General features: G+C 38.8%; 1 protein-coding gene across 1 annotated transcript in view; it reads left to right on the top strand.

Annotated features, from left to right (window-relative positions):
- Positions 1-842: 842 nt before the first annotated feature.
- Positions 843-26,480, top strand: part of VPS50 (VPS50 subunit of EARP/GARPII complex) — a 79,613-nt gene continuing 53,975 nt past the window's right edge. Inside the window, exons 1-9 of the mRNA XM_083825704.1 lie at positions 843-1,080; positions 3,124-3,192; positions 11,732-11,854; positions 12,468-12,539; positions 15,824-15,877; positions 18,124-18,194; positions 19,255-19,372; positions 19,457-19,492; positions 22,091-22,173. Of these exons, the coding sequence (XP_083681830.1) occupies positions 1,048-1,080; positions 3,124-3,192; positions 11,732-11,854; positions 12,468-12,539; positions 15,824-15,877; positions 18,124-18,194; positions 19,255-19,372; positions 19,457-19,492; positions 22,091-22,173 (659 nt within the window). The 5' untranslated portion in view covers positions 843-1,047. The remainder of the gene's footprint in view (positions 1,081-3,123; positions 3,193-11,731; positions 11,855-12,467; positions 12,540-15,823; positions 15,878-18,123; positions 18,195-19,254; positions 19,373-19,456; positions 19,493-22,090; positions 22,174-26,480) is intronic.

Here is a 26,480-nt window from a genome sequence, read left to right as displayed (position 1 = left end):
AAAAGCAAGAGCAGTCTTTTCTGCAGCTATGCCTATATAGCTGCTATGCCTATATGGCTGCTTTCTGCAGCTATTAGTATGTCACTGTGCTTACACTGGTAGCATAATTATTGCGTATGTCAGCTTCAGTTAAGCAACGATTACAGATTTTACCTTTTTGAATACCAATATAAAATAGATTTTAAAAGTATTTTTTTTTTTAATTTGTTCTGTATATCTCAGTTAATTTGTTCTATATATCTCAACTAAGTACAGAGACGCACAGGCCTGTTTTGGCCCTGCAAAACTGCATCATGGCCAGAGCAGGCCCGATGCACTTGTCTCTGCATAACGTCTGACACAATCCGAGGCAAACAGAAAGCTGCAATTGTCTAAGTGGGTTTGCTAGCCTGTCCTTTCAGACAGTGCCTCATTTTGTCCTCTCAGAGAATTGATTTCAAGGCCTAAATAGGCCGACGTTAGGTTTACAGCGTATCCTCCGAACCCCAGAGGGGCATTTTGCCCGGCAGGTAACCCACAGGGGTTCCGAGGGATAGCGTGAGTAAGGCACGGCGGTGGAGAAGGGCTCCAGGCACACGGCGCATTTTGGCGACCCTCCGCGCAGCCCCTTGCGCGCTGCTCCCCCCAGCCACCGCCTCAAACCCCCGAGCTGGGCTCGGCAGAGCAGCTCCCGCGGGCACAGCGCCCCTGACGCCGAGGGGCAGCTCCACATCGGGGCTGCCCGCCGAGAGCCGCCCCCTCGGGCACCCCACCCGCCCAGCTGAGGCGCCCCCACCCCGGCGGCCGCTCCCTCAGAGCCGCGCTCCGCCCTTGGCTCCGCTCCCTCCCTCCCTCCCGTCCCGGCCGTGCCGTGGCGCTGACGGGACTTGTAGTTTGACGGCCCCCGCCCTGCCCAGGGCCGAGCCCGGCTCCGCCGCCCGAGGACTGCAGGTCCCAGGGAGCAGCGGGCGGGCGCGGTCAGGTGGCGCCCAACATGGCTCCGCCGTGAGCCCGCTGCGGTGCGGGGCTGCGGCCGTGCGGGGCTGCGGCCGCCTGCGGGGCGGCGCCATGCAGAAGATCAAGTCGCTGATGGCCCGGCAGGTGAGCGCAGCGGGGCCGGGCGGGGGGCGGCTGTGTGGTGAAGTGCCCTGCTTGAGGCGTGGTTGTAGGGGCGTCGGGCCGTGGCACTGTAATGTGGCCTTGTGTGGCATTAAATGTGCCTGGTCGGAAGGAAGGTGCCGGGGTGCGCGCCTGTGTAGGCACAGCCTGAGCGTGTTTCTGTCAGGCCGCTGTGCCCTGCGAGCAGCCGTCCCGAGGGTTGTGTCGGGGTGCTCGCCTCGGGGCCAGCCCTGCCGAGGTGCCGAGCCTTGCACAGGGGAGTGTCCGAGTCCCTCAGGTGCACGGAGCGTCGTTAAGCGAAGCCTGTTTGCCGTGTGCCTGGATTTCAGAGCTTAAAAACTGCTGAAGTGTCACCCGCCGGCTCATCACATGCCCCGGGTGGTTGTAGGAAGCGGTGGGAGAGCCAGGAACTGAACTTTGGTTCTCAGCGCTGTCCCCAGAGCATAGACAGGAGGCAGGGTTTAAAATGGAGATCGGCACGGAAGCCGAATTCCCCAAATACCGTTTTGGGCCCTGCACCATTACATCGCCGTAGATGGATGATGAGATTTTGGCTAGGATACAGTTTAGAGTCCTCTTTTACGTTGTAGGTCCTCAATTGTCAGGAGCCAGCCCAGCGGTGAGCGAGCAGCTCTCAGCCTGCTTAACGGGAGCTGTTGGAAACCCACCCGGTGTGGAAATGGTGTGGTCTGAAAATAATACAATTTAGGCAATTCTCAGCCTTTGGGAGGGATTAAGGTCCACTCAGCATTCAATAAGTGCAACTTTTTACTGCTGATGGAAATAAGCTGCCTTCAACGCAAAGTTTTGAGGTGGTTGTGGAAGATTTCATGTCCAGTAGGAGAAGCCGCGACAGTTGCTTTGGGTTGTTTGTTACCTCGAATTTCGGATTCACAGCCTTTGGGGGTAGGAACTGGGAAGGGAGGGTGTTTTCAAACCGTGCCGAAGAGAATCTGAGAACCAAAACCAGAATGAAGAGGTTTTGCATATGGGGAAGATGAAACAACTGTGAAGTGACGTAGTGACCATTCATGTGATGAACTTGTAAAACACTGTATCAGTGTCAGAGGATAAGTGCGCACTTTTTTCATTGTAAGCTCATGTAGTAATTGCATAGCTCCTCTCGTTTCAGAGAAAGCATTGGTACCCAGGGCGTGAAAGGGGCTTAGAAACAGTGTCATTGGTGTCGAACGGGGAGAATTTGAGGGAAATCTGACTGTGACTCGGGGCTCATGTGAACTGCCTGGGGTCTCAAGGGAAGGGTAGAGTCAGAACCACATCTGAAGCTTGAATTTTTAAGTTCACTTCTGCTTAGAAAGATAGCAGAGAATGTGCTAAGTAATGTGTTCTGTGATACTGCTTCATAAAATGCGTTGCATATTGAACAAACACATACTCATCTGGTTACTTGATGCTTCCTGTATGAAGCTTGTCTAATAGAGCATATTCTACTTATGTGGCTTCGTGGGTTTTAGATAATAATAATGATATAAAAGAGCTAATGTCAGTTATGTATCTTTTTTTCAGCTTAGTTATGCGTATGGAAAATGAGTCCTAATAGTTTTATATGGTAAATTGAGAAATCTTCCAACATCCAAAAATATTACAGCTATGGAGTAGGGTAGGTAGCACTTACCTTGAATTTGATTATTTGATTGCATTAAACCATTAAGTTTGTGGAACAAAAAACATTGTGTTTTTTGGACACATTTGCATTTTTAAACATCTGGAAGTTGGCAGGAGGATATAAGTGGACTTTGCTAAGAGGATATTAGTGAACTCTCCTAAAAAGGTACTTACTGCAGCATAAAGCTGGAAGTGCATAGATGTTTGAGGAATATAATTTATATACCAGTGGCCTCAAGGTTTTATAGAATAAGGGCTTAGCCTTCCAGACTTATGTCAGTGTAATGTATTAAAGGACTTGTAGGTTTTTTTTTTCTTCAACAACAGGTAAGACTTGGGCAGTTTGATTGCAAGATATGTAAAATAATCAACCTTAACTGACTTAAAATTCTTTTAAAGGGTCTAAGAAGTCCTCAGGAGAGTGTCCATGACCTCAGTCCTATTGAAAACTTACGGATTCCTAGTAAGGTATGATACATGACCTCTTCCCACCCCCTTCAGTTTTAATTTTTCATTTTATATTTAGATGACACAGCTTTTTTTGTGTTTTTTGGTCCCGACAACGGATTTGCTGCTGTTGTTTTTGATGGCTTTATTTGCTCCTGAAATATTTCCTATCTGAAATATTTTTATGAAAGAATTAGAATTTTGAGGCAAAACAGTGCATTGAGTCAAAATGAGGGCGCATTAAAATTTCTTTCTTGGAACTTTGAAGTTGTCACTGGATGTTGATCTCAATATTTTTAGGTTTCCTGCTGAAATCAGGGTGGAGGGGGAAGAAGGGAAGGAAGTGCTTTTTGTCACTTAGGAAAGTACGTGATATAAGGGTAGCCTGCATAGTTCTAGTCTTGACATTCAGTCTTTGCATGCTTTTGCTGCCGTAAGTGTATTTCAGAATTTCACATTTTTCATCTTCAGCATATGTAATTCATATTCTACTTTAAATGTTATAGCTTTAGAATAATAATCATTTTTATTTGTCTCACTATTCAGATGATGTCATCTCTCTCTCGTCTCACAGATCATGCTGAGTAATCTGTGTATGAGGGAGAAATTGTTACAATATTTGACTGCTAATGATTTGCAAGACTTACTGTGGATGATACTTATTCTCTTCCCCTAATTTGGACCTTGCCTTTAACCAATGAATTATTTAAGTTACTGACTTCAACTGAATTTTGATGCCTTATTTTACCATTTAAAAATCCCGTGTCTTTCTGTCTCTACATAAGTACATTGTAATATGATGCCTGTGCTAAGGCAGACAAGAAAATCAATGTTACTCCATGTTTAAAAAAATCAAATAACAATCTCTAAATTGGTACATAATATTCTGTTAAACAGTGGCCAATATATTGATTTCAAAGACTCAAAGTATTCAGTTGCAGTGATGTTGAAAGAACTGTCACATCTCCATGGCTCAGATTTCAAAACTGCAAATTCCTGCCACCCACTGGGCATCCAATTTCAAACAGCCTTTTCTGCCAAGTTGACTCTCCAGGTAAAAATAGAGGCAGGATATCTTGGTTGGCTCTCTGCTCTATAGTGGTTTGATGTTATGTGTCTGGTAAACCTACACTTTGTATCAATAACAATGGTAAAACAAATACCTCTCAATTTGCAATTTTTTTTGTTAATTTTTGGAAGAGTTCTGGCAGTTGTATGCTGTCAACCCTTTGTAACGTGAGAACACTATCAGCAACTGTTCTGCAGAATCTCCTGAAAATTAGGAATTCTGTGCTGAAAAGGCAAGACTACATCAACATTAGAACTCATCACCTGATTTTTTTTCAAAGCTGATAAAATTAGAGTATTATTCTCTTCTGTGCCATAGTATGAAGCTTTTATAGTTTTTCATTCTTCTAACACTCGTTCCCTTTCAAAATGTTTTAGGTGGGTGGTTTTAAAAATAACTGCTATATTAAGAATATATATTCTGAATATTCAGATTATGAATCTGAATATTCTTAGATGCTTATGTTAGCTATGTTGGCTTTTTCCTTCTCAACAAGGTATATTCAGTGAATCTCTTGTACAGGTAGCTATTTATCTGATAAAAACATTAGATCAGGTGAATATTGAGTAAAATTACTGTGTTTTCATCAGTTTATCTCCTGGCTATGGTCCAAGGCCATATATCACGGTAACTTTTTTGCCCCTGTACTCGGCTCTGGTGAGGCCGCACCTCGAGTACTGTGTTCAGTTTTGGGCCCCTCGCTACAGGAAGGACATGGACGTGCTCGAGCGAGTCCAGAGAAGGGCGACCAAGCTGGTGAGGGGTCTGGAGAACAAGTCTTACGAGGAGCGGCTGAGGGAGCTGGGCTTGTTCAGCCTGGAGAAGAGGAGGCTCAGGGGAGACCTCATCGCTCTCTACAGTTACCTGAAAGGAGGCTGTAGAGAGGTGGGGGTTGGTCTATTCTCCCACGTGCCTGGTGACAGGACGAGGGGGAATGGGCTAAAGTTGCGACAGGGGAGTTTTAGGTTGGATGTTAGGAAGTACTTCTTTACCGAAAGGGTTATTAAGCATTGGAACGGGCTGCCCAGGGAGGTGGTGGAGTCACCATCCCTGGAGGTCTTTAAAAGACGTTTAGATGTAGAGCTTAGGGATATGGTTTAGTGGAGTACTTAGTGTTAGGTCGGAGGTTGGACTCGATGATCTTGAGGTCTCTTCCAACCTAGAGAAATCTGTGAATCTGTGAATCTGTGAACTTTACTTCCATCCCTTTCCTTTTAAGAGGAAGGATTAATATTGCCATCCCTCCTTAACTTTGCTAAAACCTTTATTGTATGATTTTACTTTCCAAATGGTAAGGCATCAGGTGAGACACTGTAATATGTGTTCTGGACTGTGGGCATCGATCCTGATACCCTTTCCTGAAAACAGGAATTCTGGGTACTGAGGAGTACTGATTTTGTCTGTGTTTATGGTATGAGTAACCATCAAGGAGATCAGGTTTCAGTACTGAGCAGAAGTTGAATGTCATTGAGCCCTTGTATATAGGTGTTTTGAACTGAAACTATATTCAATGTCATAGCAATGTACTGATGTCACAAATCAGAATAACATAATTACAGGTTCAAGTAGCTTTGCTGGATATAAGCTAATCCCTCTCAATAATTATTTTATAGAAATGGACAAGTTTGGTGAAGGGAATTCATTTTTGAATGCAAAAGTAAAGGCAATGAAAAGAAGTGCAGGTTTTTAAAGGCAATGAGTAAAACCATAGTATTAACCATAATATTGCAGGCTGCTTTTTGAAAACATATGTTGTTCTCTGCTGCCACATTTTAATAACGTTTTTGTTCATATCTCGAATAACAGAAGTCTCAAGCTCGCAAGCCAAATACTGTTTGAACTATAGAATGGTTATGTTGCTACGCTTTCATCATCACACTTTGATAGTCAAAGTGCAATCCCCAGGCTGATTTAGGACAAGTGTTGCTCAAAGTTTCAAATGCTAAGTTAACATTGTAGAAAGGTGTACAGAATAAAGGACTGCAGAGTCAGCATGAATTATTCAAAAGAGCACAAACCATTGATAGATAATGGTAACTCTAGGGACAAAAGTGTGTCTTTGAAATGGAAACTGTCAAACTAAATTGAAAGTCAAATGGAGAATACAAAGAATGGGGAAAGGAGTACATTGATGTTGCATCCCCTCGGGGAAAAGCCAGCAAAATTCTCATGGGTTTTGATATCTGAAAGTTACTTGCTGACCGGTGGCTTGCTGGTAAGCATGTGAAAGTGGAGACTGTGCTCCTCAATTTTGTATTTTCTTTTGTTCCTTTTTTTTTTTTTCCAAACAATGAAATGATTTACCATCTTTATTTTACTGAATACCCCTGAGTGTATGCACTCACATTACCCATTACTCCCAATAGGTTCTGCAACTGTCTTGAAAAATTCCAGTCTGCTTGCATCATATGAAGACAAATCACCAGCTAACTTGCTTTACTTTCTGTTATAATACAGAATCATGCTACCAACTCGGTAACACAGAGAAATAAACGTATAGTAGTTTAAGTCAGCGATGGAGTTTGTAGGTAAGGTAAATCTGAACTGAAAGGCAAAATTTCTAGAAGAAAGAGTAGCCTGCAGAATGATTTCATGTCTTCTTTGGGTTGAGATACCTTACTTCATCTGGATTGTGATTGTCCTGGGGAACTGTAATTCTTGGCATATCAGTGTCTTTTGATTGTTGAAAATGGTTTGTATTAAGGATCGTATAGAACTGCAGTACTGATTTTTGAACCATTCTGTGATTGTCAGCTTTGTTCTTCCCCAAGCTGATAACAATTCTGTTTAGTAGATTCTGTCACAAAAGGTTAAGAGAGGTATTTTGTACACTTCAATTCAAGTGTGTAGGGTTAATAATGAGATGATTTTGAATTAGGTTATTTTTATCTTGATGATAATCAGCTCATATGCAATACATAGAAATTAGTTGGCTTTGTGGCTTATGGTGGAAAAAAATACTGGAAGATTATTTTTAATGCTTTTCCTATAGATATAGAAGCGTGAATTTCTTAGTCTGTTGTGGGTTTCCATTTCCCCAACAATAGCTGCGTGCATTAAGTGGTGTGACTAATGTCTGGTCAGGCTTTGTTATTCTCTGCCTATCAGGAGAATTGTTTCCACAGCGTCATGTTTGTTTTGGTAGAGAGAAGGTTTTTTTATTAAGTACTCTGTATGCATATTGAAGAATGAAGGATGAAAAGAATGTTCTGGACGTTTCATGTGAAGGACAAGGGACCACCACAGACTTCCCTGTGGGACTTCATTCCGTAGCTGTGGATTAGCTAATAAATGTTTTATCTTGAGGTTGGTTTATATACATATATAATTACACATTATTAGGGAGGTATGCAAACATATCTACTTATAAGATAAGTTTTATATATATATATAAAATATATATAAGAAGTCAAGCAGCGCCCTCATCCTAGAGTCTGGGATGAGCTTTCCTCTTAACACGGGTGTTATCCAAGTTCAGAACGGAGGGGTGGAAACTGACAGCATGTTCATTGGTGTTCTTTTGGCTCATGACAGAAGTAGGGAGGCTGTGTCCAAATGAGTACCAGGCAGACTTGACCCCTGGCTCTCCATATAGAGGTGTATCAGCTATTGCTGACCTTCAGCTTCTGATTAGGTTAGAAGCTTTTTAGATTTTTTCTGTCTCTAAGCAGTTTCTATTAACACTGTCTTGATCATGAACATTTCTCGGTGTCCGTTTCCCAAGTCTTTTGGTTGATTGTTAGTGGAATGCAGAAGGTTTTTGCTTCAACTTTGTACCAGTAATGCTTCAGTAGCAATGTTGTTTTTCGTGTTGCAGGCAGTGTAGAACAAAAGAGAGAGTGGGAGTATGACACACAGGGAAATTGCTGGGTAAGTCATCTAAAACTTCCTGAACTGCCTTTCAGATGAGTCTGCAATGAAGTGACTCTTTTGAAATACAGTTCAAGTAATTGCTGTAGGCTCCTGGACCCATAAACTTCTATTTCCATACACCAGGAAGGCAAAACAATGTGAGAAGTTTGTGGATGCAAATACTTCTATTTAGCAACGGTTTCTTCAAATTTGTAAGCTGTTAGACAGACAGTTCTTTGTTTCTGTTTCTGTTGTCTGCCCAGAAACTGTCTTTCACTGATCTGTTTAGGTGGCATTATGTAAGAGAGACCTGATCCTTAGGGTAGCGCTAATCATGCCTGCAAGGAAGCATGTTTGACAAGTTAAATTGTCTTTCAATGAAAGCATGGTCCAAAACACATGGAAAGGAAAAAAAAAAAAGTCACATTTGCACATCGCCACAAATGATGCAAATTTTAAGTAGGTAAAGTGTCTTGCAGAGCAAAACTTTGGAAACATGAGTACTTGAAATGGCTTCTTAGATGTTATGTTGGCTGGTTATTGGTTGGAGAGTTCCTACTGCTGAATGTATGTATTAATCTGGGTAGTTGGACTGAAGTGGAGTACTCTGGGGTTCACCTTGCTGATGTGTCACTCTTTCTGATCTCCTTTGTATCTGATTTGGTTTAGCGGTGGTGAAGTTCTCTGCACGGTCATCATCACATGATTTTCCCATCCCAAATTTCTATAGGTTTTTCTATTCAGAATACTTCTTGAACTTCTGAATTTACATATTAACTTACTGGTAAACATTTTTAAATGTTGATTTTTTTTGAACTATTTTTTTAAAGGCAGATTTTTCAGTGGCAATAGTTTTGAGTTATAAAATATTTGAGTTATAAAACTGCCTTGAGGAATTTAATAAAGCTCTCTGTGCCTGTACACAGTGCGCAAATACTACCTCCACAGTGCTAAATTTGGCCTTCACTGAGGCCCTTGAAACAATGGGCTTCATATTGTAAGCTTTTTTGTATCCCTCACTGAAGGGATGAGGAAAACTGAATATCAGCAAACTAGGCAAGGATTTTTGCTTCCTTCAGTGGTGAGTGAAAAGGCTGGCCATGAGCCTGTTAGTTGTTTGAAACTAGTGGAGCATAATGGACTGGAAGCTGCCATGGCATGAAGTCTGGTGTAATTTATATGGGAGCTTAAGTTTATTCTGGAGAGTCATTCTCTCTGGACTGACTGTTCTTCTAGAAAGAATGAACAAGATAAAGAAAGAGCCTGTCCATTTAATAAATATTTCCCCAGGTACTGTTTTTGTGAGAAACACTGAGATAAATGGTTTTTCTAACACAGAAGATGGTTTCTGAGTAATTTTTCTAGCCATGCCAACCTCAGCGTCATTTTTGTGCTGAAAAATGTGTTATTCTACAAAGTTAAAAGGTCATTGATTAGGCTTCATTAAAACGTTCATATTAAAAACAGTCCTCCTAATTTATTAATAAGTGCCTCTAAATCTAGAAGAATAGGTATCCGTGGTGGCCTTCTTAATGTATGTTTAGGGGATATCAGTCACCACTGACTTAAGGCATTGACGTATTTCACCAGCATGACAAGATACACATCATCAAGAAATTCAGATTGTTCAAAATCTTTCTTGCATTTATTTTATCTTATTTTCCTTTTTATTTTTATTTTTTTAACAAATGACTATGCCAGGAACTTATAGCCAAACATGCGGGTGATAAATTAGGTGATTCCATTTGCGGTGGTTCACTGGACAAATTAAGCTGACCCTGTCTTGGATATTTTTTATTTTTAGTTTCTTATAGATAAAGCTCAGTGTACTGTAAAATGTTAAGCTAATTTAAAGAGGGGCTCTGTGTTCAGCATAAAGCTGCCATTTGTTAGGAAGCCCAGCAGGAAACACACTTTGTTTGTTGTAAAGGACAGGAACACATATGGTTAGATGACAGATAGTTGTTTTGTTAGTGAAACTGTTGCAAGAGCAGCCTGCCACTGAATCTGAATGCGAGCATCATCTGCTGATTCATGCGCCCTCATGTGATGGAAGCTTCAAAATCACAGATTAAACAAATGAAAAATGCCCCCCGGAGCCTCTTTCAAGAACCTATTCCTTCTCAGCCCTTACAGCCCGGTCTCTGTTTCACGTGCCCTCAGTGAGGCTGAAAGGGGGTGAGGTGAACAGGAGCTGTCGGGGTGCCCCGTCCCCCTCAGGCCTTCCCGCCCTGGCGCGGCCTCCCCAGAAGATGGAGGCCGCTGCCTCCGCCCCCCGGCGGGTGGCGCCCGAGCATCGCGGGGCGGCCTCTGCCCTGGCCTCCGCCGTGCCGGCCCGGGGCCCCCCTTGGCAGCCTGTTTTCTCGGTGGCAGCTGCTTTGGGGCCGTTTTTTTCCCCCGTGAAGGCAGTTTTAGAGGAGCAGCGGCTCTTTTTGATGCTTTAGGAAATTGTTCGCGTGTCGCACCTTGGTTGCATTTATTTGTGTAGGAAAAACAGCACCTTGCTGTGTGGGTGAAATCTCGCTTTTCCTTGTAACGTACGTGCTTTGATGTTACCGAGTGACGTACAAAATGAGGAAGTTTGTGATTGTTCGGTAAATTAATCTCAAATCTGCTGCCTTTGGCTGGTGAAATAAGCTCTTGAGTTTTTGGTGATGAAAATATGGGCACCTTGTCCCACTGTAGCAACTTGTGTCAGAGGCTTGGGGTCTTGATGGGATACTTCAGTCTGCTGGACCACTTTGCCAGGGTTAAATTCTGATATCAAATAATATGATCAGAGCTATATCTTGAATTTCCTTCCCTCCCTTCCTTCTACCCTGCATTTTTCCCTTTTGAATCTCTAATAAAGGTTTTTCATTCTTTCAGTGGGAACAGCCCACTTCAACTTCAAATATTAGTTGAAAAATCCAGTATGGGAGGATGAGAGGTTCAGACTCAGTCCTCAGTTTGTGGTGATGAGTGGGCGCAGGTGGGTTCTTGAGAAGACCTTCCACATGAGATTGCGCCAGGAGGGAGGAGAATGCACATCTTGAATATTAGCTGTCACAAAGCTGTTGGTGCCTGTCTGTTTAGACCACCCCACTAGCTGGAGAAAAATCTGTAACGTGTTAATATTGTGCAAAGAAAGCAGATCTGTTACGGTTTTGCCTATAAAAAAGTCAAGTGTTTAATGGCATGTCTTTTATCAAAGTTGCCAAAGTGAATTCGGAGAGCTAAATTGAATGGTTACACATTTGTAGTGACACTGTCTACCCTAGGTTTACAAAAATAGTTCTTCAGATTAAAAAATAAATCAGATTTTAGTCTTTTCTTTTTATGAAAAATTCTACAGTATGCTAAGCTTCAGGAGAAAAACTGCGGACTCAGCATGCGTTTATGCCACAAACAAATATTGAGGAAGAAATGTTTAGGTAATCTGAGACAATGAAGCTTGCACTGTTCTTTGAAAAGTTTTGACTGTCTTGTTTGTAATGAGAAATACAAGCTGGAGTGTACAGATCTTTCTATTCTCAAGAAATTATTGCTTCTTGTACTGAAGTTCTTAATGACTTTCAAAAAATACTTGTTTTGGTAAGCATTGTTCCTTCTAGGCTGTGATATTATGTCATGGAAATCCACCTTTTTTGTTTTGTGAAGGAGGAGCTCAGAGAATCACGGGAAGAACCAACTGATCCTCAAGCTCAGCAAGAAATAATTAATAGTATTGAAGAAGTTTATTTTTCCAATGATTCCTTTGATATTGTGAAGTATGAATTAGAGGTAAGTTGTTGTTATAAAAGAAAAGGCAGTAATGTAACCAAACATGAAGGTCAAAAGTCAGCTTCTTTCAACGACCCATTTTTTGTTTGTTTCTTGTATCCTGAATTAATGCAAAACAGTGTGGATTTTGTTTTGTTTTTTGTTGCCCCTCCCCATACCCAAATCTTCTTGCAGTTGTATGGAGCTTCCAACCTATGGTATTAGTATGGAGTCTCTTCTTTTAATGTGATAGAATTAATATCAGGCCTAATGTGCTAACACGTACTTAGAACTTTAAACTACTATGGGAAAGTCCAAATAGTTGGAGGAAAAAATGCCTATTCTGTATTTTGGGTATTTTTTTAAACAGATGGAATTAATAGACTGAGAAATGAGTAGTTTCAATGACTAGGGGCTTGTGTATGTTACATGTATGTCTTAAAATGGGGTAACTTTGAGGAAATTATGATATTATGCTTTTTAACACTGATTAATTTCAGCATCCATTATTTGAATACAAATTAGATTGCAGAAGCAGTAAGAATGTTTCTTTAATTAAACTGATTGGTTAGTTAATACTGCATACGTATTTTATGTATTTTCTCACTGAATTTTATTTGTTGTTCACATTCAGAGGCTTCCTCCAGTACTTAGTCTTCAAGAACTGGAAGAGTACAGAGATAAATTGAAACAACAGCAAGCTGCTGTAAGTAAAGGTGTTTAGTATACTGTCAGAGTTTTTTATGTTGTCTATAACTGTAGGTTGAAGTGAAAATACAGAAGTATTGTAATAAGGATCAAATGGGCTGTTTCTTTATAAACTTTATTTTTAGTTCAGTTTTTCCAACATATTGGAAGAAATAAAATATTCAACACAGCACTTAATAGTGCTGTAGAGTCCCTTTTTTGAGAGACTTTAGGCAATGTAAAACATAAAATGTTTAAAGAAAAACCAACCTCTTTCTTTAGAGTCCGTATTTTTTACCATATTTTTACCTTATTTTTCATTTGCTGATTTATTTTTTTCAGTTGTCCCCAAGTGTTTCTAGTGAGAGCGATATACTTATTATGAAATGAAATAATGAGTAATAACTGTAGTTTATGGGGCAATGAGAGCTGCAGCTCCTGAAAGGTATTTGTTACTTTTCAGGCTTTTTTGAATACAGTAAATATTGATTTTTTTTTTTTTGCTCTGAAAGATGAACAGGAAATGAATGTATTAGCTGGCATTTGGAGAGTACCTGCAAATAACAGTATTAATCCTAACTCACATATTTAAACGGATGAAATGTACATCAGAAAATATTGAACCACTAACAATACACAAAGAACAAGTTCTTTTGGCCTAACATGGTTTTTCCCAGAATAAACCTATGAAATTTTGTGAGCTATTAGTGAGAAGTTGGGCAAATGAAAATTCTGTGTTCCTTACCAAGAGGTGATGAGCTTAAGAGGACATCTGGTGGTGACCTATTTTAGCAAGGAAATACACTCAATGCTGAGAGACAACTTCATAGGCATATGCTGAATAATCCCAATACCTGTTATCAATGTCTTGGCCATTCTGTATGCACAGTGGGAAACAGCATGGGCATAGTTTCAGTGCATGGCTGCTTCTGAGACGTGAACTGGGAAGTACATGTAGCTAACAAATAATAGAGTAGAGAACTGAGCATATTTCCCAGGAAATACGATCCATTTGTGTCTTTCTGTACTATTAGATACAATACTCAAGAAGTCTGCTTTTGAAATAGAATAAATACTGTATTTTTCAGTTCAGTGGCTGAATCTATGGCTGACATAGGAATTTACAACAGTGATTTAGAGAGAATTCCAACTTTTTAATTCCTATAGCACAAAATACTCAAATGACAATGAATTATTTGTAGTAGAGCTCTGATCTTCCACTTCTCACTGGCTGTTACTGTCTGCTTTTGCACTACTGATTTTGGTGATGTCTTTGTTTCACTATAGACTCCATGTTTTCTGTAGTTTCTCCATTCCATTACAATTTTCAATTCCATTGAGCCACTCAATACTTATTTAATATGTGAGTCATGACAGCTTTAGTTTGAGTAGTCATCTGGGTACAAATAATTTGAATTAGGAGGCTTTTTTCCTGTACATCTGTTTGGCTTTGTTTTAATTAATAGCCTGATATACACAGCTGTATTTTTTTTTTTTCCTTCAGGAGACAAAATACTTTTTCCTGATGTGGCTAGGAAGACGAAAATTGTTTTCTGGTCCCCTCAAAAAACACTGCAGTTTGCATGCATTGATAATTGCAACTGCTTTTAGCAGCCACGTTCATTACTAGTGGCTGCATTTCTAGATTACAGAGGTTAAGAATTAAAAAGTACATCAGCACAGCAGTATAGAAGCTGCCAAAAGCAGGGGGACAATATGGAAATGAATGTAATAACCTGTTATATGATGGTTCATTCTAAAGAAAGAGAAGAGAATTGCTTGTAAGCTCAGAAAAGTACTATCAGTAAGTTCAAGCAAACAACAAAAATGGCTGTGGCAGATGGTTGACAGTGTTTAGGTTTTTATTGGTATTAGGTAATCAAGAACTTGCAAAGCGACAACAAAAATAGTGAAAAGTGAAAATGAAATGCATCGTCTCCTATTCATGTGTACTGCTTAATGAATCCCTTTAACAGTGAAGAATCAAGCTGTTAAATTTGTGCTAGAGGCGTGAATGGCTAACAAGTATATGCCTCTTGTAAAGTTTTCACATATACAAGGCTAAACGGAAGAAGAGATTAAAAAGAAGTGAAAATTTTTATAGGATATAGACTGTGTATAGAGCAAAGCTTCCTGAGAGCCCCAGGGTTGCGTAGACTTGTGTAGCTTTTGGCTTCATAACATCCTTTCCTGTGCTCCTGCCTCACAAGGAGCAGTTCTTTTGCTGTCCTGCAAAAGAAAGTTGTAATATCAGAGTCCTTTGAAGACCATTTGCATGCAGGTGCTCTTCCAAAGGACAGGAACTGAACTGGTGGAGCCGTTGTGAGTGTTACAGGGATGCTGTATTTTGAAGATCCCAATGTCATACTGCATTTGAATAAGCAGTTTACAAACCTGCAGTGTGTAAAACAAAACAACCGAAGAAAACCGAAAAACCTCCCTCATCACTCTTTCCCACAAGTACAATGGGGCTGGCTGACAGTCACAGCCAGTTTTACTTAATTTTCGTTTCTGGAAGTGTTGGTCCCTGTGAAGAATATAGAGCAATACCAGTAACGTTTTTGTCATGTTTGAAACTGTTTCTTCTTAAATGTCTGTAGTACCTGCTGAAAAATAAACAAGCAACCAAAACCTACAAACTGTTTTCAAGCTTGCGTTCATATGACTGTTAATGTTGGATTTCTTTCTTTCTTTTTTTTTTTTTATTTTGTGTGTGCACAAGAGCCTGATCAAAGCAACAATGCTGGTTCTTAAATTCAGTACAGGCAGGAGCCCTCAGGAGCGTTCCACTTACTGTTAGTTCAGAACAATGGAGAAAGTTTTAAAATATGCATGTTCTGAGAGCTAAAGAAATGGTGTAATGTGCACAGGGTGAATATTCGTTTTGGCATGGATTTTATTTAATATGGTATCTGTCTGAAAGGTAAGCGTCATCATGACTTTCTTAGATCCCCATGGTAGATGGTTAACTTAAGTTTCTGCTCTAGCGGTAGCATAAACAGAATGTAAGCATTGTAGTTACGTATTTTATTCTGTTTTTTATTCTAGCATCTTTAACGGTCAGAGAAGTAAGATTAATTTAAAAATGGTCATTAATTCCTAGATGAAATTGTAAATAAACATTTTTCTTTCATGATCCATGTGATTTCTAGGGTTTTTAACTTGTTATGGCTGGCATATTTATTAATAAGTTCGAAAACTACAGGAGTGACAGAATCACAAAGTCACTGTAGAACTTCAGTATAGAGACTGGCTACTTTATTGAGATTGCTGTGTATCAATTCTGGTATTCTTGTTTTTAAGGTATCTAAGAAAGTTGCAGACTTGATTCTTGAAAAACAGCCTGCATATGTTGAGGTAAGACTAGTGTCATTTTTTAACAGTAAACCACTCAAATTTGTCCCCTTATAATACTGCTTGTTTCAGTTGGGATTAAATACAGTAATTGGTTAGAAGAGATGCTAGTGCTTGGCTGGAAGTAGTTGTTCTAGGTAAACCTGGATCCAGCTAAACCTGTATCTCTGAAGGGTGAATGAAGGGTGTTTCAACCTGGGGGCTCTTTAGGATGCTAAATGCTTCTACATATGACTTTATTAAGATGGTTTTCTGAAAACATGAATTCACATGCTTGACCAGTACCTGTTACGGACTCGAAGAGGAGCTTTTTGAGCACTTGTGTTTAGGAATGGTTTCAGATTTTTATACACAAGAGCAAACAGTAATGACCTTTTTTAAGAGAACTTAACCAGAAATCTCCTGCTGATCTCAGTCAATCATGAGAGGAAAGCATCAGAATGCTGAGCTGGGAATGGAGTCTTAACATGTCAAGGACCTCCGAGAGCAAAATGAAGTGGAATTGCTCTTACTACTGCCATGCCAACGTTCTGCTTCTCTCTCCTCCCTCCCAGAACATAATTGGAAGAACAGCTATCATAATGATTCTCTGAAGAGGTGTTTTTTTTTCTACCCATTTGCTTTTAATAATGTCCCTATACATGTGGTCAGCTCAGCCTGGTTTTATCTGATTTTCTTTTTTTTTTTTTTTTAATTAAATCTGATTTATCAGGAAACGACACTGAGAAAACTGCAGAAGGAAAACTCAGGATTGTTTTGAAAGTAGTCTGAGAATTACCCTGTGATGGATAATCCTGTGTGTGTACAGCATCTCACATAGCAGAACCTTTTTATTGTGCTCCCCTGATAGTCCATCAGTACTTGTTTCTTGAGCTCAAAGGCAAAACACTGGGCCAGTTCTATTTACTGTCTCAAATATATGCAAAATAAAGGAAGTCTGCCATCACAAACGTATGTGAGAGGCCCTTAACTTGGAAAGACCCTACTAGGACCTTGCTGAAGAGGACAAAAAAAATTGGCTTAGCAGCTTAGGAGAATTAACCATTCCCAGTGCTCACAATTTAGTGTCTTGTGCATTGGCTGCTGACACTTCAGCCATTTTCTTCTGGTCTCATCTTGATGTCTGGCACGTCTGCACGCACGCTGAGGGGAGTGACTGCCCCAGGCCTTCTTTATAGGTTGTAGTATTCTGGTGTTAGCCAAATAATTCAGGGCCAAGAGCCACGCACCTGTGACGATACAAAAGATTAAGTTTTCCAGACTTTCAGAATATCTGTTTGAGGTTGTTCTGCATCTTCCTGGTTAAGATGGGTCATACTTTATGAATCCTGAAGAAAGCATTGTCATATGAGCCATTACTGTAATTCTGTTTTGGTTAAGCAGCTGGAGAGAGTGTGATACATGTTTCTTGACTGACTGACCAAGAGATGATCTTAAACTGAACCGAATTTTAAACTTATTTTCACTTGCCAAGTCTTCAAAATAAATTTAATTTTCAAAGTGAAAATCTTCCTTCTTCCCATGGAAAGTACTCAGTATGTTTTTAAATGATGAGGAGTATTTAAAAAAATAAATTTAAGAGTGGAGAGAATGCTCACTGTTCTGCAGTGCTGTTCCTAACAAAAGGAATATGTACATGAAAAACTTTTTTTTTTTTTGACGAAGTTGTGATTATGCTAGGCACTTCACAAAGTCAAAATCAAACTAAGTTCAGGTTGCTTGTGCTGAAGAGTTTTCAGCTTAAATTCAACCGGATACAATTAACGTTCATTATGAAATGACATTTATTAAATTTTTAGAATGCAAATGTTTCTAAGAAGATGTGAAATGTGTGAATGATATGTGAAACATGTTTTTCTTTTTCTGTTTTGTTTTGTTTTTGTTACCCTTTGGCATATTAATGCAAATTAATCTGTATTTCTGTCCCTGATTATTATGCTGTGGGGTATTCTGTTAATCATATACAGACTCTTAGGCTGCATGTGGAGTATATAAATGAAGAGGCTCTCAAGGCAATGAAAATGTATTTCATGTATCTTTCTTCAAAGGAGAATTGTGTTTTAAGAGATAGCTTGTTTTAATGTTACATACCAGTGTTTAGCATATATAAAAAGCTGAAGCAAGTAATATATAAAGGAACTCTAAAAAGTTGTTATAACATCTCAAGATAAAACCTTCTAATTGCTAGTCTTCGCTGGTAGGTAGCAGAACTTTAACTTGTGTGTTTATTTAACCTGTTGTCTCTGTAGGAACTTGAACGTGTTACATCATTACAGACTGGTCTTCAATTAGCAGCTGTTATTTGTGCAAACGGAAGAAGGTATCTTGCTTAAATAATGGTAGAAACTGAAAAGGGGAAAAAGGGATTTAAAAAGACATTTGTAAGGAGGTCACTTGCTGATAATATTTTCTGTTTATGTGCTGAGTGGAATTAGCAATAGTAAATGTACTAAAACGTACTAGTTGCTTTTTTTTTTCTTCCAACTTTCACTGTTAATTGCAAGTTCTGTTTAAACAGATACCTTTTGGGATATACCACTGATCCACAGACAAGTTCTGCAGAAGGGATAACATACCTTCTAAATAGTCTGTTGGTGTGTGTCCTGGGTTTGGCTAAGAGTAAATTTTCCTCCTAGAAGTTGGTACGGTGCTGTGTTTTGGATTTAGGATGAGAATAATGCTGATAACACACCGATGTTTTAGTTATTGCAGAGTTATTTTAGTTTATATTTTATATATATTTTAGTTATTTTAGTTTAGTTATATTTAGTTATTGCAGAGTTTAGTTATTGCAGTGCTTAAACTAAGTCGAGGACTTTTCAGCCTCTCATGTTGTCCTGCCAGAAAAGAGGCTGGGGTTGCACCAGAAGCTGGAAGGGGACACAGCCAGGACAGCTGGCCCGGGCTGGCCAAAGGGATGTCCCACACCACGTGGCGTTGTGCTGAACAATTAATAGGGGGTGGCTGGCCAGGGTGGGGGCACCACTGCCTGGGGATGGGCTGGGTATTGGTTGGCGGGTGGTGAGCAATTGTACCGTACATCATTTGCTTTGTATATATTACTATTATTATTACTATTTCTCCTTCTTTTCTGTCTTACTAAACTTTATCTCAGCCCACAAGCTTTTACATTCATCCTCCTGATTCTTTCCCCCATGCCACTAGGGGAAGTGATGGGGAGAGTGAATAGACTGTGTGGTGCTTAGCTGCCCGCCGGCTTAAACTAAAATATGGTGTCATCTCAGTTTCAGGGTTTCCCTAACAATGCTTGCAATTTTATTTTCTAGCATGTCTGATGATGTGCATGCTAGCGTTTATTCGAAATGAGCCTTATGTTATATATTATGGAAGATTGTCGTGTTCATTGTTAACTTCTACAGACACCTGAATATTGCAAAGGAGGGATTCACACAAGCTAGTTTGGGACTTCTTGCAAATCAAAGGAAACGACAATTGCTTATTGGACTGCTAAAGTCTCTGAGAACAATAAAAACACTGGTATGTGAAGATTTTTTTTCAGTCAATAGCAAAATATTTTTCTTCATTTCTTTGTAGTTATCACTGTTTTCTTTCTCTTTTTAGCAAAGAACTGATGTACGCTTAAGTGAGATGCTAGAGGTAAGTCCCTCCCAGACTATTGTATCTAGAAGCTATTGTATTTCTGTCAGTCATCTTAATTTTGTCCCTTCCTTCCTTCATTTTATGAGCAGGCTATGATGAGTGTTTGTTGTGAAATAGTATTTTTGTTCTTGTTTTAAATGTTGTGAGAAATACTTCATACCAAATTAGACAGCCCCTATGGAGGGGGCCAGGGCAGTATTTTCTATCAAAGACTCAATCCTTCAGAACTTGGTTTCAGAACTTAGGCTTCAGTTAGTTCAGTGAGAGTTCTGTCTTCACTCTCCTCTTTACACCTCTGCTTATACTCCTTTTCTGGCTTTAGCTTCATACTTGGAATTAAAAAAGCAAGTGAGGTTTAGCTGGTTCTTGATATACCTGGTCTGGATAAAGTACTTCTACTGGTATATTATTTTACACATTTATATATGGCCTTCCTACTTAGTATTTTATTTTGAAGTGGTGGAGCTTCCCTCCTTATTTAGTGGCTTGGCTTTTTAATAGTCAGTTGTAGAAAAAGTTGTAGCACGCAGGCCATGACGCTGAAAATTCTGCTGTTAAGGTGTGTATATATATATTGCCTAAAATGTAGTAGGTACTGTGCAGGGCAAAAATAAGATCTTGTCTTCAGGTGTTTAAATTGTGTGAAAGTCACATTGAAGAGTTTATTGACAGATATATTTTGATCATGTCGTGTAACTATTTTGACTTGGTAGCTTGCCGATTATTTTTAGCTGAGGTTGGATAGAACGTCATTATGATAATCCCTAGTTACTAAATTTGGAGATTGAATCTTACTAATTTTAACTCTTAAGATTCTTTAATTCCATTTTGGGTAATACACCTTGTCTCACACTTTGTTATTCTTTATCAAGCAAGAACGTATTCATTCACCTGAGGCTGCACCAATGTTATTTTCTGCTCAATAAGCTTAGGTTTTTATTAGCTTTTTATTAGCTATTTATTTCTGTGCTGTGTTGTATTGCACAGGAAATCAGATCTTCACTGCTGGTAGTTGTTCTCTTGAGACAGAGGTGTGGGTGTTGCATCTGCACGCAGACCCTAATGTCAGATTTGTCAGTGATCTTTAAACATTTACCTGCTAAAACTGCCCTTTCTGGCTAACTGGAGTTTTAGAACTGTGTTGACTGTCTTCTCCCAAATACCGTATCCCAGGTATTAGCTATTTCACTGTCTTTACTCTGAGAGGAAGTTAGTAGGTTGGAATATATGAGTTTTATACATGTGTATGTATATACACACATACATACACACATATATAAAATACACATAGTAGCCATACAGAGATGAACATTTAAGCAGGGTTCCCAACTAAAACAGGAGTGACAGAAACAGAAAGGGGTGAGCCACATCTGGAATACATCAGTAATATGTGTTACCCAAGCAGGCTTTGCAATTTGTGATGAGGAGATGAGAGCATGGAACTTGCTGCTTTGCAGCCCTGGTAGACTTAATGGAGCCAGGTTTCCAATGGAGAAAGACGCAGAGCTGTAATTGCAGCGATCATTTTAAGCCAGTGTATTGTTTTATCATCATCTAGTGGATAAAGCATTTTTTTTTTTTAATAGCCAAACTTGATCTACATTAGAATGCTGCTGTTAAAAACAGTTTTATTTGAGAAACTTCTTTACGGTAATAGCTAAATATACATTGCCCATGTATTTTTGCTCTTCAGTCAATGAAAATTCATTAGCAGCTTTGCATTTGAGCCCTCTGAAGCACGTAATATAATGAATGTAATTAGGAAAAAAAGGAAAGCTCTTGGCTACTGAAAGGGATTTTCCTTTCTTCAAGAAAAAGGAACTCATTTAATGGCCTCATACCTAATAGGATACAAAATTAATAATCATAGCCAAGACACTGTTGACGAGATCTTGGGGCTGTATGTTCTTGTGTGCGGTTTTGTTTTGTTTTTGTCCTGGCGTCTTCATATACTTTCTGACTGATTTTTTTCTGTCTATTGGAAATTCTTCTTATAAATTATATATGTTTTTTTTTTCCTCCCCAAAGTATTTTTTTTTTTGTCCTGGGGCCTTCTGTGAACCATTTGTCTTAAATTCGTTACTAATTAGTTATCAAATGTGTCAAAGTAAATAGAATGTGTTTATTCATGCTTAATATTGGTGTGTCTCTGTTGTCTCTTTGTTGGTTTTGTAAGTTATGGCTGCAGCTTACTAGTGCCTGAACTTACCTCTTCCCCTGCTCACGAATAGATTGTATTGTATTAACAAAGGTTTGAAAATTAACTGGGAAAATGTTATTTGTTTCGTAATAAGAGCTTTCTGCTATGTTTTGTATGAATCTGTGAGTAAACAAACAAGTCATTTGCACAAGATAATGTAATACATGCAGTGTTTTTGGATCTTGCTAACATGTTGCCTGTTTATAACTCTAAACTGCTTGCAAATTAATTTCTGCAATAGACCCTCAATAGTTTTCTCCAACTTGATACTGTACAGGTGTTAAGAGGTGAAGTATTTTGTTCTTTGTCTTTATACATAAGCGTGTAAACAAAAATGGGTGTTGTGGTTTTTGCTTCAAAAGTCAAATTAGCTTTCTATTCTGTTTTATCCCAAGGAAGAGGACTATCCAGGAGCTATTCAGCTGTGCTTGGAATGCCAGAAAGCTGCCAGCACTTTCAAACACTACAGTTGTATAAGGTGAGGTGACATTGTGCTGATCTCAGCTTCCGGATAGTATTTGTAGATGGTATAAAACAATGATGATTAATTCTGATTCTCTAGATCAATTTTGATTTAAATTTAATTTTCTGCTTAGAAAAGTAAAGTTGAGGCATTTATGAAAACATAAACATCTTCAGCATTGTTGTGTCCCCATCCCCATCCCTACCACTAGGTTTTCACAATCTTAACACGATATAATCTCCACCTGGTCTGTGCCATTGTTTTGGAACTGTGGTAGAAAGTTGGCAGGTAAAGTTTCAGCTAAGACTGAGTTAGGACTGTGCTACAACCTGCAGCCTAGACACGCTTGGGCTAATTTTTAATAGGGAAGCTTATATTCTGGAATTATTTGCCTTCAGTGAGATAGTTTTGGAAGGGTGACTTACCCTGATTCTTGGTGGTGAAAGTAGCAAGTACCGAGCTTCATGCTGTTGTGGAGAAATTGCTTTCAGAACCAGAACTAATTCACATATCTGCAGTTTCTTGCTTAAAAAGACTTGATGTTTTCCGTTGCTTTTTATGCAAGAAAAGAAGAATTGGGTGAACGTCAAGTTCAAAGTCATAACAGATAGGACAATAAAGGAGAAAAATAAGGTGATTTTTGATATTTCATCTATGGAGAAGGTCATTAGATTACCTGGATTTTCTTTTTGTGCTATTTTTAGAGTTTTAAATTTATAGGTAAAATTCTGACATTGTTTGAACTCCTGCCAGAATGCTCCTTGACTTAGCAGGACCAAAATCTCTGAATATATACACTTTGCCTCCTTCTGTCCTATAAACGCGCAATTTGTTGCAACTTCAGAATAATTACCCATAATGCTTGATTTCAGTTTAGGTCTGCTTTTGAGGTATGGTTGAGGTTTAAGGATCTGAAGATGCAACTAAAAAGTGTATGAAGTTAGAAATTCTGCCTGGAAATAAGCCTCTCTCTATTTGGAAGTATCACATTGAAAAGCTAGTTTTTGTTTTCTTTTTAGTTCCATAAAACTTGTACGTGGATATAAATCAACTACACAGCCAAAATTAGCCTACATTACTTGATACAACTCCCCTCTTTTACCTCCCCCCCCCCCAAAAAAAAAAAACAACAAAAACAAACAAAACAAAACCCCACAACCTTTTAAAATTTTGAATCCCTTCCATATATAGTGGTGAATGAAAAATATTCATTATTTATTTGAATGAGAAATGGCTTCATGGTTTCCCTCAGTACTTCACAATTAGGTTGTCGAGATGCAAGATGACTCCTGAACAAGTTTTGCTCTGCTTGACTCTACATTCTAGAGAGAGATGGAGAGATGGATTCTATAGAGTCTTCCACACCTGGGTGTCATCTATAGTGTCTTCGTTGTTCAGGAAGCTCTCCTTAGTATATTGTTCTTTTCGATGCTCTATGGCTCGTCTAATCTATTCTGTGTATCTCCTGCATTTTTCTTCTTTTGGAAAATAAAATTTATTCAGCTTGAAAAGGTAGCTTGATTTCTTTGGCTCTTCAGAGTACTCATCTGCAAAAACATGTGCTTTTGAGATTCAGGTTATTTACCTAGTGTCTTTAAGTTAAATTTTGTTTTATGTAAATTATATAAAAAGTTTAGTTTAATTCTGAATCACTTCAAGCTTTTATTGCAGTTTCAATTTTAATTTCCACTGCATTATGTTCACTATAGCAAAATTTTAAACTTAAACTAACAGTTCATATTTTTGCCATTTGGAATATTTAACTGCAAAAATCATACTATTTTAAATCTGTTAGCATACTGACAAGATACGTGACAAATAGTTTTGAGGATTTACTTTGTTGTTGCACTCAAAAGAAGTTGCATCCAGGAAGACAGTTTCTTGAAAGAAAGAATGATGATAGAAAAATCAGGACTGCTTCTTTATTCTGAGATTGTTTTTTTTTTTTTTTCTCTGAGCTTATTTTTGTTTGGATTGTGAGAGTAGGACATTTTTAACAGTAAATCTCAGCCTCAGAGCATATATTTTCATAATTGTGCACTGTTTTACTTCCTGAAATCCCAAAGAATATGTATTGTATGGAGTAACATCTTGCTAGCAGGGGTTAGGCTAGATCTTTTGCATTTTTGTTTGGGACCACAGTAGAAACAGTTTATCAAGAAGTCAGACAAGCGCTGACATTTAAAACCTATTTAACTCTCATAAAGATCTGTAGGTAATCACCTTTGTACCTTACCGTGAAATTTTCACAGTATCACTTTTATTTGTCCACATGACAAGAATCAGTGCATTCCTTCAGATTTTTCTTGCTAGGTGGTAGTAGGAGTTAGATGTAGCTCTTCTTAATCAGCAGGGGATTTAAACCTTTATATGGAGTGTGTGTGTGTGTATGTATATATATATTTTGATTTGCTGTGTGTGTAGTCTGAAGAGACGAGCATTGCAGCTTTCCTGACCTCTTTGCTTTTAAGAGTGACTGCTCATCCTCCTTTAAAATAGTAGGCTGGACTTCTATTTTTTACCTTTGTTCTCCATTATCTTCTTCCAAGGGAAGCAGGTCAGTGCTTATGTTGCATTCCATGCTTGCATTATGTGATTCATTTTTGTTTATAAATAGAAATCAAAGTCATCTGCCTTCTGCTTGTTGATTACTTACGATGGGAACAGACTCCCTTCAAAAACCCTTAGAAAACTCTAGTGTCAGATAATAGGACCACTCTGTCTACTGCATTTGGGTCTAAATGTTCTTTCTATTATATCACAGGAGATGTACCTTCTAAAAATATGCTAATTTAGATTTCTGTGGATGAGGATGTGAAAAATACTTTTAATATGTTTTTTAATTCAGGACATTCATTTAAATCATAAAGTCTCAATTATGGTAGATGGGCTTTCATAATAATCTTGTAGCCGTTATGTCCAAGCATTATCTTAGTAATTGTGGCCTAGAAAACATAGGCAGTTTTAGCTGGATGCTGCATTTCTACATTTTCAGTTCAATACTTGATCAAAGTTACATTTCATACGAAATCTTGTGATTGCACCTCCTTCTCCAAGATTGGTTGGTATAAACGTGGGATGTATTCTTGCAAACACTTGCATACGTCAGATGTGGTCAACTGCAACAGTCAGGAATTGGTTTCAGGAGCCCAAGAAGTTTTTCAGCCCTACATTGCAGTAGTTGAGCAAGTTCTTCATGTGTGTGAGCACGTCATTTGCCTGGATGAGGTTAAAAAAAATCCATGTGTATTTTTAAGTTAATTAGAAAAGGTAAGTGCTACCAAGCAGCAGCGTGTTCATGACATTTATTTGAGAAGAATCCCTCGTGTTTCTGCAGTACCTGTTACTATTAGGGGATTTGTGAGTTTTTAATAGGGCTTATATCAGTACGGTTGCTTGATTTGTTCAGTCTGTGCAAAGGCTGCCTGTGCATTAAATCATTATTGCTGATGTCAACAGCTTCTGTGTTTTAGACCGGTTAATTTCAACATATAAGCCAAAAAGATTTTTGTACCTTGGGGGTCTGTGCTGTACCTAGCTCTAAAGATGGACAGGAGGGTTTCTGTGCATAGAGCAAGATTCTTACTCTTGTTCTAATCTCTTCTTGCTAGATAAAAGGACTAGGGTAATAGGAAATTCTCCTAAACTCCAGCAGGCGATGAAGTAGCCTGAAATTGTTAAGAAGGCTTTTCTGTCTGGAGGCTTGTTACATATGGATAAACAACAAAGAATTAGTGGCTACTTGATTTTAGTGTTCAATGCCAGCTCTTTCTCTTAATTTTTATTTTCTATTTAAACCTTTCTTTGGAAGGTGCTCTATCCAGGTTATCTAACAGAACTAAAAAAGGAGGGGTGATGAGCATGTCATTTAAGTGGAGAGAACTAGATAAGGCAGCTAGAATCTATCTTTTGATAGTTAATGTAGGCCCCTTAGGAAAAGATTCGGAGTACAGATGTAAGTCGTCTTAAATTAGGTAAGGTGATTATCCCATCAGAACTGCGTGCTTTCTGTGCTGAAGAGAATATCCTGCCTATGTCTTTGTTTTCATGACCCTCCCAAACAAAACCAAAAACATATTAGCCACTTTTTTTTTTTTTGGTTGGTATTCCAAAATTTTAAAAGCTAATTGTTAAGAGAGCAGCAGTTGTGCCTTTCTTTGTCCAAAATAGTTTCTCTTATGGTAGCTTTTTTTGGTTAATCTTTCTATACCAAGTACAGCTCAGACAAGTGAAGTGATGGTCTTAAAGAGATTTTCTGAGCGTTATGTAAGCTTAAGTTCTGACTTTTCTTAAAAATTTAAACATTTTTCCAATAGTGTTTC

Source organism: Anser anser, assembly GCF_964211835.1.
Source record: "Anser anser genome assembly, chromosome: 2".
Classification (NCBI taxonomy): domain Eukaryota; kingdom Metazoa; phylum Chordata; class Aves; order Anseriformes; family Anatidae; genus Anser; species Anser anser.
Note: the sequence above shows the minus strand (reverse complement) of the source record. Positions and strands in the feature narration are given on the sequence as shown.